General features: G+C 35.6%; 1 protein-coding gene across 1 annotated transcript in view; it reads left to right on the top strand.

The window, feature by feature from the left end:
* ANKRD31 (ankyrin repeat domain 31) overlaps positions 1 to 14,614 on the top strand; it is a gene marked incomplete at its 5' end in the record, with an annotated part of 139,336 nt that overhangs the window by 23,243 nt on the left and 101,479 nt on the right. Inside the window, 5 exons of the mRNA XM_082457050.1 lie at positions 1,115 to 1,191; positions 2,715 to 2,758; positions 5,520 to 6,140; positions 8,406 to 8,677; positions 11,003 to 11,112. Of these exons, the coding sequence (XP_082313176.1) occupies positions 1,115 to 1,191; positions 2,715 to 2,758; positions 5,520 to 6,140; positions 8,406 to 8,677; positions 11,003 to 11,112 (1,124 nt within the window). The remainder of the gene's footprint in view (positions 1 to 1,114; positions 1,192 to 2,714; positions 2,759 to 5,519; positions 6,141 to 8,405; positions 8,678 to 11,002; positions 11,113 to 14,614) is intronic.

Raw genomic sequence — 14,614 nt, forward strand, 5'->3', positions numbered from 1 at the left:
GCATTCTTTTCTATTTGCCTCATAGAAATTATTCTATACGAGCAATTTCATTTTCAAGATAGCTTATACTGATCACTTCTATTTTTTTAGGCAGGAGAGAATGATCAATTTATTATTCTTGCTTAGGATTCAAGTAGCTTTGCCTGGTTCATAAAAACTGTTCTTAAAACAACTGGAACAAGAGGCTTTTTTTTTTAAAGGAAGATATCTTGATTGCATTTGTATAGTAAATTAGATTGAGAAAAAAATAGTTAAATGATTGCTTTTCTTCAATCAACTTTTTTTAAACATCTTTATTGGAGTATAATTGCTTTACAGTGTTGTGTTAGTTTCTGCTGTATAACAAAGTGAATCAGCTATACATATACATATATCCCCATATCCCCTCCCTATTGCGTCTCCCTCCCACCCTCCTTATCCCACCCCTCTAGGTGGTCACAAAGCACGGAGCTGATCTCCCTGTGCCGTGCAGCTGCTTCCCACTAGCTATCTATTTTACATTTGGTAGTGTATATATGCCAACGCTACTTTCTTACTTCGTCCCAGCTTACATTCAACTTTTAATTATCCCAGGGTAGATGATCAAAATTGTAGATTAGGCATGACCTTTATTTTGCTCTCAACCTCTTCCCTTCAGTAGTTCCTACCTTTTTTTCCCCTGCTGTGAAATACAAGAAAGGTAAATAATGTCTGAGAATTTTCTCATGAGTGACTTTCACTTACATCTCAAGCTATAATGACAAACTTTCAGTGTATTTGAGGATTTAAGTAGTCAAGCTTCATAAATTAGGACCAATTTTTTTCTCTCACTCCACCTTTCTATTTGGTAGACAGTCATCTCCAAAGCTACTTTCAGAACTAAATGTAGTTTAGCTTGTCTACACTCCTAAAGTTCATTCCTTAATTTTTTTGGCTCTCTCCATTTTTGCAGCCATTTGAAATTTAAATGTTAACAAATTGCTAGTAATTGGAGCAAAAAAAGATGATCCTATTTGAAATTCCTTTAAATTAAAAAGAAGTTTAAATTGTATCTGAATGAGAAATAGTGGGGGTTTTTCCATTTGAAAATTTATATGTATTTATTAATTAATTGATTGATTTTTTTTTTTTTTAGGATTAGAAAAAGTTGTCCAGTGTTCACTGTGTCATTTCCCCAGGCTGAACTTTCACTGAACCACCAGAGTATTCAAGGTACACTTTTATGAGTAGAGTCATATAAAGTGAATTTGTCTTTGCCTAAAAATAGAAGGCTTAGTTAGATATGGATTTATTTACAACTAGGCTGGTCTACTATACATTCCTGCCATACATTTTTACATATGAAATCAGTGTTGCTGTTGACCTTGGAATCATGCTGCTTAAAGTTGCCCATATGCAAAGAGCTTAGGTGCAGTCAATACCTACTCCTCCACATCTACTTTTTTGACTTGTAATTTGGTGGCTTAAATTTGAAAACAATGTTTGTTTTCTCTATTCATAGCATTCTTAATATGTATGTCATGTCTTTCTTGACTGGCAGTTAGGCAGGCCATTTACTTGATTTCAGCTGTATTAGAGGGTAGCTGTCTTTCACTTTGAAGTGCCTCCTATGTATGTTGTATGACAGTGTAGTAAATATTCTTAGTGGTCATTGAAACTTTGTATTATGAGAAAAGGCACAAGGACATGATACTTGAAATGGAAAAGCTAAGTTTTAAAATCTCTGTCTTCTCCTGATCTGTTGCTACTAAAACAATAGCAGTACCACTTACGCCATCACCAACTCTTGCATACACTCCTAGTGCCTGGATTTTGGTCTGTAATATTATTTATTCATTATTTTAACAAATATTTATTGAGCCTGCTAAGTGCCAGGTGTATGGGTGCTATTTGTGTACAAATGCCAAGGAAACCAGGGATCCTAAAAGGATAGCTGATCTGTCTTGGAGCTTGAAGATATTAGGATGGATCTGAAAATCTTACCATTGTTGGAAAACAAAAATGCTTTCAAGGATGTCAGGGGGCAGTGCTAAAAGGATAAAGAGCTAGGTCAATTGTGCTCCCACTGGCCAACCTGTGACAAATTAGCTGGGGAACAAAACTAACATGATTTTGGTTCATGGAAATAAGTTTGTGAAAAAAAAACATGAGTTCATAATGATACTCAAAAAATGTTAGTAGTGTTCAAAAGGTAGTCTCAATACAGGAAAAAAAAGCAACTATAGTAGAATGTTTAAAATTTTTTAATGACTTTAAGAAATAGAGACTTGTTGATACATGTACCTTTAAGACATCTCCTGATTCCTTTTGGCCGCTACATGAATGTTCCTTTTTATGCCTAACTCAACAGCATGAATTCATTTAAATTCTGTTACCTATAATGGAGATGATAATGACACAGAGAAAGTAGATATGATTTTTCCATGTAGTTGCGAATACTTAGGATAACTCAGCCAAAGTAGAGAGGTTGGTTTTTAACTAAACTAATTCCAAACAATTATAATATTACCTGGCTTCATGTGAAATATTTTTTTAAGGAATGGAAGAATTTCATAATTTTATTGCCAACATACTTTTATATCATAAATTGGTATAATATTTATTAAATATTTGATATAGCACATGAATGTTTGAGGGAGTCATTTCAAGTTATATGATTAAGAAATGCTGAGTGAGACAATATGTTTTAATGCTTTAATAAAACTGGAATGAAAACATACAATGTTATCTTCTAGGACCTGAGGCTGAAGATCCTAAAGTGTTAACACACCCAGAAAAGGTTGGTCTGTATAATAGAAATTAGCTATTCAAATCTTGGGTTTAGATTTTTTTTAAAACATTATATTGATTAAAATATCAAGCTCATTTAAGTTTTCCCCTAGGCAGGAATATGACTAAACCATTTCAATAGATAGAATTGTGTAACAACCCATTTCAGTGTTTTTGGTTTTTTTTAAGGGGAATAATTTTCCAGTACTTTTCTCGTAAACTCTTGTAAATCTGTCTTTGGAATAAAGCAGGCTTTCACTGTTCACAGGTTTTTTTGTGAGTTGCAAAAAATTTTCCCCTGCATTCCCGCATTCAATCTGGGCTGCCACAGACAGACAGAAAGCACAAGGACACTTTTCTTACATCTGTAGTGGAGACCCATTTCAGTATTTATTCTTCCTTATCTCTAATGAAATAGAATTTTCTTGATCTGTGTTTCTTATCTAGCATTATAAATCTTTTATTCTTTATCTAGAGGAGAAGCATATAATTTAATATCAAACTAGTTGCTGAGGTGATATAGCGAAAATGCCTTCTGTTGCTTTGTCTATTACCCTTGTTCCTTTAATATTTCCTGCTGGATACTGCTTTCCCATCTTCCAGTTACTAATCAGTAACCATGTAGTGAGTGCTTGTTTTGGCTTTGCTTTCTGCTTGGTGCTGTGGGAAATCAGAGGACTATAAGATTGTCTCTGCCCGTAACAGACTCCAACAATCAAGGACCTCCCCAGGCCAACCCTGTCATACACTTGTACCTTACTTCATCTCAGGTATACCTTACCTTACACATTCCCACCTCCATGCCTTTGTTTAGGTCAGGAGCCAGAAAGCAAGGGAAAGCATAAAATTTGGAACCACATAGGTTGTGTTCCAAGGGCAAGTGTGTCATTTACATGTATAATATACGGAAAGTGATACTCATTTTTTAGGATTATAGTGAGGACTGAGAGCAGTGATGGCTCACGGTGTTTGGTACCTAGTTGGTGCTTAAGAAATACGTGTTTTTCCTTCTTTTACACCTTCACAAATCATTAATTTCTGGCTTAAGTTCATTCTCCTCTTTGGATCTGTCTCAGATGACTGTGGTGATCTTGACCAAAGTAATTGCTCCCTCTTTAACATTGCTTATTCACTATGTCAGTATTTCCCTATCACTTGCCTCCTGTGACATTAATAGATCTTCTGAGAATGAAGGATTTTTTTGAACAAAGAAGTTTAGAGAACACTGTATCCTAAAGTCTCCTCAAAGATTTATAGTGCACGTTTTGTAAAGTCTTGTAGTAAATAAACCTGTTTAACCGAGCATTTCAGGCAATCTTGAAAACCCTTCACTGCCTCCCTTTCTTTCCCCCCAGAAAACTTATTCTTGTAACACTAGGGCTATGGTTTATGCCATTCATTTGAGTTCATGCAGTGCTTTTGACATTATTTATAGTTTACTTAATGTCTTATGTATTAATGCCTTCAATCTTAATTTAGGAATTAAGTTCCTTTAGGGCAGAGTTAAATATATATATATATATATATATATATATATATATATATATATATATATATATACTTTATTAGATCTAAGGCCTTGAATTTAGTAGATATAAGGACTTCAGATAAGAGGGAGATCTTGAACATGACTTCAAGAATGGATAGGATCCAGTTCTTCAATTCCTTCTAAATTTCTTTTATCTTTCTGAGCAAATTATAGTTTGCATTGCTAATAAATAAATATATCTTATTAAACTCTGGATGCTAAGTACAGAGAATATAAATGGTGGCAGGTAGAAAAGGAAGAGAGGGAGAATAAAATGTTTTTCACTTCCCTTATTCAAATCAAATCATAGTATTAGAGGGCTTACAAGTTACAGTGCATTCTGGCAGAGTGATGTGTCAGTGAAGGTGGATTTGATTTTTAGAAACAGGCAAAAGTCACTGAAACCCATTCTGTTATTTAAGGTCAAGCAAATTAACAGTTTTAAATGTTGAAAAAAAGTTAGTGCCGTTAAGTTATTGAGACTGATTTTCTTGAATGGCTTATAAACAATATTGAAAGTGCTTTCAAAAGAGGAAGTCTAATAATATTTTGATTATTGGAAATATTGAGAGAACAGGTATGACCTATTAAGGTGATGTCTTTGAAAATAATAGTCATTTTGTGTTTTGTAGTTTTGTGTTTTTTGTTTAAAACAACCACAAGTCAGAACCATTGATTTATAGCCAGAGCTTGTAATATTTACATAGAACTGTTTTCATTTCTCCTTTTCTCCTCCCTGACCACCTGTCCTTTGGCCTTTTTACATCACATTTACATATGCATACAAAGGTGGGGAATAAAAGGAAGGTGAAACTATACCAATTTTGTTCCTGGTTAATTAATAAAATTCAATAGGGATTTTTAACAAGGGAGAATTTTTCAACTATTAACTGCAGTGAAGTTTTTAGATTATCTGTTAATTTAACTATCCATGTTATCTCTGCCTCTTCCCTTAGCCCAGATAATTTAAACTTAGCTGAATAGATAATTTGCCATCTGTAATTATGGCCCGGCCAATTTTACCCTTGGTCTACTATTAAATGTTTAACCATGTGTTCACAGTCATTAGTAATTTGGTATAGGAAAGTAATAAAGAGTATTTTTATTTATGGAAGGGAGGAAAGTTGATAAAGCTTTTTGGTGGTAACTTAGCAACATGATGAACTAGAAAACTATAACATTTTCATTTTAAACACTTTTTTGTATATGTAATAATGATGTAAATTCTATTTGGAATATACAGGAACTAAGTAGAGACAGAGACTCTCCTGAAATAAGCCTTCTCTCAAGTACCACTATTAAAGAATTTGATACATTTGCTGTAAAGGAGAACTCGTTAATAGAGCCAGAGAAGGAGCCTAGCAAGGAAGTCACATTGACCATGACTTCTGAAGAAACCAAAGATGAAGAAAGCTCTCTTGAAACTTTTGTGTCTGCCTTAGAAAAGTTACTGACATCACCAGAAATCACCCAGGAGGAAAGACCGATTAGAATAATGAGTGATTTTGAACGTGGAGAGTTGATGAACCCATTGAACAATTCTTCGAGTTCCATATCAATACCTTTGACATGTCACAAAGATTTACTAGAAAGCTCAAAGGATGACGCATTGCCAGCTGAGTCGTTAGCAGCCTTAAACACGTTGTCAGAAGCCAAGGTGGAACCCATCTGTCACAGAAAAGAGGGAGATATCAGTCTCAGTGCTGGAAATGAATGTTTAGGAGTGGAGACCAATATGTCTCAGACTGATGAAGATTGTACACAAATAGCAGAGGTGAATTTTGAGACTCTTTGTTCTACTCAACAGTTTGAACAAGATTCCAAGTTAGGTGAGCTACAGGACAAGCATCTTTCAGTGCAGCAAGTAAGTGCAAGTATGAGTCTATGATTTTGCCTTTTATAGTGACCTTTAACAAGTCTTCATTGCCCATATACCTTATTTTAAATTCAAACCTTCTACCCAAATACCAACACTCAGAAGATACTTTTTGACTTTGAAGCATATAGTTACCTTTTTCGAGGTTTCCGGGGTAGAGTTTTCAAGGGGTTAAAAGTTAAAATAGATAAGTTTCTCCTCTGAAAACCTGAGAAGATATATCATCATTACATTGCTTATATAGAAGAAGGAAAAAATTTGTTACCAGAATTTTCCTGGTTAGCTCAGAAAATCACTATGTCTGCCTGGGTGCAGAGTAGAGATAAGATACCCCACATCAGTTTCTAGTTGGAAGTAAAATATATGCAATTGGACTGCCAGGAGAGGGAGAAAATTATGCCTGGCTTCAGTACAACTTTGCATACTGTGTCTGAGGATACTGTCAGGTGACACAGTTCTTGGGTTTAGAATTCCTGGACTATTATGCTTGGAGACCCTGGAGTGGCCTATCACTTGCCAAGTCCCTTTTTCATGTTGACAGTTTTTTTCTTTTTAAAAATAATCTTTATTTTTTCCTGATTATAATAGTAACACATCCTCATTATAATAAAAAAAAAGTCAAACATTACAGTAAGAGGAAGTCTCCCACAATTCCACTTTCCAGAGATAATCATTGTTAACAGTTTGCTGCATGTCTCCATTTTTTTCTATGCATATTCTATGTAAGTTTATTTTATATAAATGGGATTATATTATACATAATACTTTGCAACTTGTTTTAAAAATTTAATAATACATCGTGGTTATCTTTCTGTGTCAACAAATGTAGCACTACTTAGATCTTTCTACTTGTTGAATGATATTCCACTCTATGGGTGTGTTTGTGTGTGTGTGTGTGTGTGTGTGTGTGTGTGTGTGTATAATAATATAATTTATTTAACCAATTCACTAATGATGGTCATTTGGATTTTTTTTTCTTTTCTTTTCTATTCTCCTTCCGGCTATTACCAAAATGCTCCTGTGAACATTTCTTGGAAGATTTAAATAACATGATACTAAGCTCAGGTTATAACATACACACCTGGAATAATACTGCATGCAATTCTGGTCAAAAAATTTCAAAACAGACATAATGATATGTTTAAAAATCCAGAAAAAGAGAAGCTAATCATGGGGATAGGGCATGAAGATTAAGTTAAACATTCCAGGATTCTAATCTAAAAAGAGGTAATATGAGTAAAGTGTAGGAAATTATGACTGGTATTGATAGAGTGAGCATGAACTTAGGAGGTCTTCAAAAAAAAAGTCTACTTAGAAGTAGAAAAGAGATTGATTTAGAACAAATCAAATTAAATACTCTTTTACTTAGCTATAATAAAAATATGAAACTTGTGGGACTTCCCTGGTGGTCCAGTTGTTAAGACTCTGCGCTCCCAATGCAGGGGGCCCGGGTTCGATCCCTGGTCAGGGAACTAGATCCCGCATGCCACAACTAAAGATCCCGTATGCCGCAACGAAGATCCCACATGTGGCAACAAAGACCCCGTGTGCTGCAACTAAGACCCAGTGCAGCCAAATAAATAAATAAATAAATAAATATTTTTTAAAAAATATGAAACTTGTTACCTTGAGAAGCTTTGCAAGCTGGATATATAAATAAGCTCAAGAAAGGTTTACGTGATATGTATAAAAATGTGTATCCCCACGAAAGTTAAATCTATAATGGATTATTAAGGGGAACTTAGAGCCATTCATGATATACTGCTAACCTTTTAAAATCAATGTAATGGAAGTTATATAGTATCTCGTCCCACAGATATCACTTACTGTTGCTATCAAATAACAAAATACTAGGCTGAATAGAACACTGATCTGGCCTGGCGTGACAGTACTACTGTTTTTATGTGTCTCGTCATTTCGTGCTACCCATTTCCCGTGAAATTAAAGCACCTAGAGTGGCCTTAGGTTTATCCTTGAGTTTTAAGGATGAATATTGATAAAAATAATATTTACTTATGCTTGATAAAAATAATATTTACTTATGTCTTAGGCTTTTAAATCTGCATTGTCATTTGTTTAATTAATTATGATAAAATTTTCATTATGTTCACATATGTCTGGGTTTTTGTATTTGCATCTTATAAGGTATTTTTGTGTAATCAAAGGACAAGATAAAGCTTAATTTATTCTAATTTTATTTTATTTTTTTGCATTCTTGTAATTATTTGTGTATGTATTTACATCTTATTACAGAGTCTAGAAGACCCAAATCCATTTGGATTGCAAACTTTGGTTCATCAAAATGTCACCTCTTGTGATCCACTAAATAATAAGGGAAATTCAAATCCGGTGGAAAATAGCTCTGACCAGGACACTCCATGTGTGTTAAGGAGATCGTCCAGACTGAAAGTAGGCAGAGATGCAAAGCCCACAGATGACATGTATAAGATGCCAGAAAAGATTTTACCCAAAATACTTGGCTGTGAGGATCAAACACATAATAACTCTTCAACTGAGAATTTCAGGTATACTACCAACCTAATAGATAATTCTGTGTTTGGGACATTAGAGTCAGTTTACCTCTAAAGAACTTTATTTTTCAGTGTTGTTATTTTATTTATTTTGCAATTTAAAAGACCCCCAGAAAACTCTTTTACTTTCTTTTTTTAAGACAAAGTAATGGGAAATTGTTGTATTTTAGCTTAATGCTAATTTTCTTTCTTTAACATCTCTCACCACACATAGTTACAAATTTTCTTTCTTGTGATGAGAACTTTTAAGGTCTACTCTCTAAGCAACTTCTCAAATAATACAATACAGTATTATTAACTATAGTCACCATGCTGTACATTACATCCCCTGGACTTATTTATCTTATAACTGGAAGTTTGTACCTTTTGACCACCTTCACCCATTTCACCCACCCACACTGTCTCCTACCTCCAGAACCAGTCTGTTCTCTGTATCTATTAGTTTAGGGTTTTTGTTTTTTTGTTTTAGATTCCACATGTAAGTGAGATCATATGGTATTTGTCTTTCTCTGACTTATTTCACTTAGCATAATGCTCTCAAGGCCCATTCATGTTCTAGCAAATGGCAGGATTTTTTCTTTTCTATGGCTGAATACCATTCCATTGTGTGTGTGTGTGTATCACATTTTCTTTATTTATTCATCCACCGATGGATATTTAGGTTGCTTGCATGTCTTGACTATTGTAAGTAAAGCCACAGTAAAAATGGGACTGCAGTGGCTTCCCTGGTGGCGCAGTGGTTGAGAATCTGCCTGCCAATGCAGGGGACACGGGTTCGAGCCCTGGTCTGGGAAGATCCCACATGCCGCGGAGCAACTAAGCCCGTGAGCCACAATTACTGAGCCTGTGCGTCTGGAGCCTGTGCTCCACAACAAGAGAGGCCACAATAATGAGAGGCCCGCACACTGCGATGAAGAGTGGCCCCCACTTGCTGCAACTAGAGAAAGCCCTCGCACAGAAATGAAGACCCAACACAGCCATAAATAAATAAATTAATAAAAAAAAAATGGGACTGCAGATATTATTTTGAGATAGTGATTTTGTTTCCTTTGGATAAATACCCAGGAGTGGAATTGCTGGATCATACGGTAGTTCTATTTTTAATTTTTGAGGAATCTCCATACTGTTTTCCGTCGTGGTTGCACCAATTTACATTCCCACCAACAGTGCAAGAGGGTTCCCTTTTCTCCACACCCTCTCCAACATTTATTATTTGTAGACTTTTTGATGATGGCCATTCTGACTGGTGTGGGGTGATATCTCATTGTGGTTTTGATTTACATTTCCCTGATGATCAGTGATGCTAAGCACCTTTTCATGTACCTGCTGGCCATTTGGATGCCTTCTTTGGAAATGTCTTTTTAGTTCCTCTCACATTTTTTAATCGGATTGCTTTTCTTTTTGCTATTGAGTTGTATGGGTTCTTTATATGTTTTGGATATTAATCCCTTTTCAAGTATATGATTTGCAAATATTTTCTCGCATTTGGTAGGTTGTCTTTTCATTTTGTTGATAGTTTCACTTGCTGTACAGAAACTTTTTAGGTTGATGTAGTCTCACTTCTTTATTTTTGCTTTTGGTGTCAAATCCAAAAAATCATTGCCAAGACTGATGTCAAGGTGCTTACTTATGTTTTTTCCTAGGAGTTCTATGGTTTCAAGTCTTACTTTCAAGTCTTCAATCCATTTTGAGTTGATTTTTGTATATGGTGTAAGATTGTGATCCAGCTTTATTCTTTTGCATTTGGCTGTCCAGTTTTCCCAACACCATTTATTGAAGAGACTGTCCTTTCCCCATTGTATATTCTTGGCTCCTTTGTCATAGATTAATTGACCATATATGGGTAGGTTTATTTTGGGGCTCTCAGAATAGAGAGAACCAAAATAAACCTACCCATATATGCTTTTATGCCAGTATTTTACAGTTTTTGATCAGTGCCATACCACAGGGCAAGTTCTTTTTTTTTTGCCTGCCTCTTTTTTCCTAGAAGTTGTGAATAGAGTGGATAGTGGCATGCCAGCGTGGGGAGTGAGGGACAGGAACCTCAGAATACTCACTTATAGGTGACTATCCCTAAAGGAGAGAAACCCATAGGTGGCACAAAGACAAAGAAACCATAATGACTGGCATGTCTGTCACAGAATTATCTGCAGTTTACTCAGGAGCCATGTCCATATTTAAAACTGCCATCCTGCTTGACAACAGCTCAGTAAAATATCTTTGAGTTTTAAAAAAATTTAGTCAAAAATTCGGTATGATTCTCTTTGAACGGTTGTGGAGAACATGATAATAATTTTAAAAGCACATTTATTTTTCAAGAATGCAGAATCCTGCTTTAAGGATTGAAGGTAAAGGGAAGACTGTGCGTTCATCCAGACTCAAGAGTGGGAAACAGCTCAGGAAAAACAGAAAACTTGCAGGGAAAAATGGTGAGGCCTATTTTATTTCTTTATTTCTTTAATAAGTAACTTACAAAAATATAGACTCCTGGTACTAAAAAAGGATTTAGAGATTATATGTCTCAACTTTCTCATTCTACTGATGAGGAAATTCAGAGAGGTTAAGGATTTCCCCCAGCACTGCACAGCTCATTAGTAGTATAACTAGGATCCTGAACTTCTGCCTCATAGGCTGGTATATTTCCTGTACTTGTACTTTTAAGAGAATAGTTTCAGAACCCTTTTCAAATTTAGATATCTGACCTATTTGTGGTGTGACTAACCTAGCATAGGCTTTGGGAAATTATAACCAGAAGAATAAATAGAGGAAATTATTATATATTTAGATGTTATTTCTTTGTTCCTATATATAAAACCCCAAAGAATTAACTAAAAAACTATCAGAAATATTAAGAACCTAGGAGTACTGGTTACAAAATAATAGATGGCGGGACAGTTGGCAGAATTGAAATATGGACTGTAGATTAAAGAATAATATTGTATCAGTGTTAAATTTTCTTAATCTAATAATTTGGTTATGTAAGATAGTGTCCTTGCTTTTAGAGAATATGCTCTTAAGTATTAGTAAGTAAAGAGGCATGGTGTATGCAAGTTATTCATTATCTGTATATGTGTCTGTGTGCATGTGTATGTATATATAAAGAGGGAGATAGAATGATTTAAGTGGCTGCAAAATGTTAACAATGGGGGAATCCTTTGTTTTATTTTTACAACTTTTTTATAAATCAGAAATTATTTCCAGCTAAAAAGTTTAAAAAATTCAATAAACCAAAAGAAGACAAAAGTATATACCTTTCATATACATAAGTATTACCCAGTTACAAAATATAAAAGAAGATCCCATTTATAATAGTTACAAAAGAGAAAATACCTGCTTATGTACCTAATAAGAAATTGCCATACCTGTAAGAAGAAAGTGTAAAAATTATGCTGAGGGACATAAAAAAGACTTGAATAAATGGAAAGAAGAGCCTTATTCTTGACCATAAAGATTCAGTATCGTAAGAAACTTACGTCTCCCTAAATTATTCTGTAAATGCATGAGAGCTCAATCAAAAACAGATTTTTGTGTATTTGTTAATGGTTTTGTTTTATAGGGCTGGAGGTTAGCTATGAGAATGATACAAAATATCAGCTGGAAAAGTAAATATAAAAGACTAACCAAGAAAATTCTGAAAAATAAAACAAAGGGAGAGTAGAGAGGCAGGAACCTGCTCTACATAATGTGAAAGCAATTAGAAAACAATAGAAGTTAAAATAAGTTGGTACTGGCACAGGAATAGACAGATAAGTCAGTGAAACAGAATAAAGGGTTTAGATGTAGAAGCCAGATACAATGGAAATATGGGGGTAGGTCTGTGATAAATATGGCATCTCAAACTGATGGCAGAAAGAAGGACTAAATAATAAATAGTGAAAAACACAAACAGTTGGATCCCTATAACATTCCTTATACCAAATTTAATTCCAGTCTGGCCAGAGTTAAAGGGAAAAAAAAGTTCTAGGAGAAAAGACAAGTGAATCTTTTTATAATCTTGGAAAAACCCTTTGTAAAGAACAATTCAAAACCAGAAGCCAGGAGGGAAAAGAATGATAAAATTGACTATATATATATTTTTAAAAACTGTATGGGGCTTCCCTGGTGGCGCAGTGGTTGAGAATCTGCCTGCCAATGCAGGGGACACGGGTTCGAGCCCTGGTCTGGGAAGATCCCACATGCCGCGGAGCGACTGGGCCTGTGAGCCACAACTACTGAGCCTGCGCGTCTGGAGCCTGTGCTCTGCAACGGGAGAGGCCGCGATAGTGAGAGGCCCGTGCACCGCGATGAGGAGTGGCCCCCGCTTGCCGCAACTGGAGAAAGCCCTTGCACAGAGACGAAGACCCAACACAGCCATAAATAAATAAAAATTAAAAAAAAAAAAAACTGTATGGAAAGATATCCTAAAGAAAACCAATCATCAAACACAGAAGAAATAGTAATAACACATGACAAGGGGTTAATTATACTAGTATGCAAAGAGCTCTTACAAAACAGTAAGGATAAAGAAAAATAGGAGTTCACAGAAAAAAAAAAATGTAAATACCTGAAAAGATTAACATCTCACTCATACTTAAAGAAATGCAAATTAAGAAGTACAGTTTTCACCTAAGAGAATGCCAATAAACATTTGAGAATTCCCAGTGGCAAGAATGTGGAAAAAGTAAACAATCTCATATGATTTGGGTAGAAGTTTTTTCAGTCTTTTTATAGGGCAGTTTATTTACATTCATCAGAATTTTAAATCACAATTCTTTTGAATCAGCAATTCTATTTAAAGGGATTTATTCTATGGCTGTATTTTCTTAAATATGTAAATATATTTTATACAGATGTTCATTACAGCATTGTTTATTATACTATAATGACTAGAAACAATCTAAATTAAGTGAATAGTTAACAAATTATAATGTAACCAATGAAATAATATTCAGTCATTTAAGAAGTCAGAAGAATATGTATGTGTTGATAAGGAAAAAAAGGCCATGGTTTTTTTTTTTTCATGTCATAAGGATGATATCAAATTTCTTGTTGGAAACAATGCAAGCAAGAAGACAGTGGCGCAGCAGCTTTAAAGTACTAAAAGAAATTCTATAGAATTCTATAACTAGAACCTAGAATTCTATACCTAGCAAAATATCTTTCAAAAATGAAGGTGAGGGGAGCGGAACCAAGATGGCAGAGTAGAAGGACATGCTGTCACTCCCTCTTGTGAGAATACCAGAATCACAACTAGCTGCTGGACAGTCCAACAGGAAGACACTGGAACTCACCAAAAAAGATACCCCATAAGGCTTCCCTGGTGGCGCAGTGGTTGAGAATCTGCCTGCCAATGCAGGGGACATGGGTTCGAGCCCTGGTCTGGGAAGATCCCACATGCCGCGGAGCAACTGGGCCCGTGAGCCACAACTACTGAGCCTGCGTGTCTGGAGCCTATGCTCCGCAACAAGAGAGGCCGCGATAGTGAGAGGCCCACGCACCGCGATGAAGAGTGGCCCCCACTCGCCGCAACTAGAGAAAGCCCTCGCACAAAAACAAAGACCCAACACAGCAAAAATAAATAAATAAATAAATTTATTAAAAAAAAAAAAAAAGATACCCCACATCCAAAGACAAAGGAGAAGCCACAATGAGATTGTAGGAGGGGTGTAATCAGAGTAAAATCAAATCCCATAACTGGTGGGTGGGTGACTCACAGACTGGAGAACACTTATACCACAGAAGTCCACCCACTGGAGTGAAGGTTCTGAGCCCCATGTCAGGCTTCCCAACCTGGGGGTCCGGCAATGGGAGGAGGAATTCCTAGAGAATCAGACTTTGAAGCCTAGTGAGATTTGATTGCAGGACTTCGACAGGACTGGGGGAAACAGAGACTCCACTCTTGGAGGACACACACAAAGTAGTGTGCGCATTGGGACCCAGGGGAAGGAGCAG

This window comes from Balaenoptera physalus (genome assembly GCF_965194825.1).
Source record: "Balaenoptera physalus genome assembly, chromosome: 3".
Taxonomy (NCBI): domain Eukaryota; kingdom Metazoa; phylum Chordata; class Mammalia; order Artiodactyla; family Balaenopteridae; genus Balaenoptera; species Balaenoptera physalus.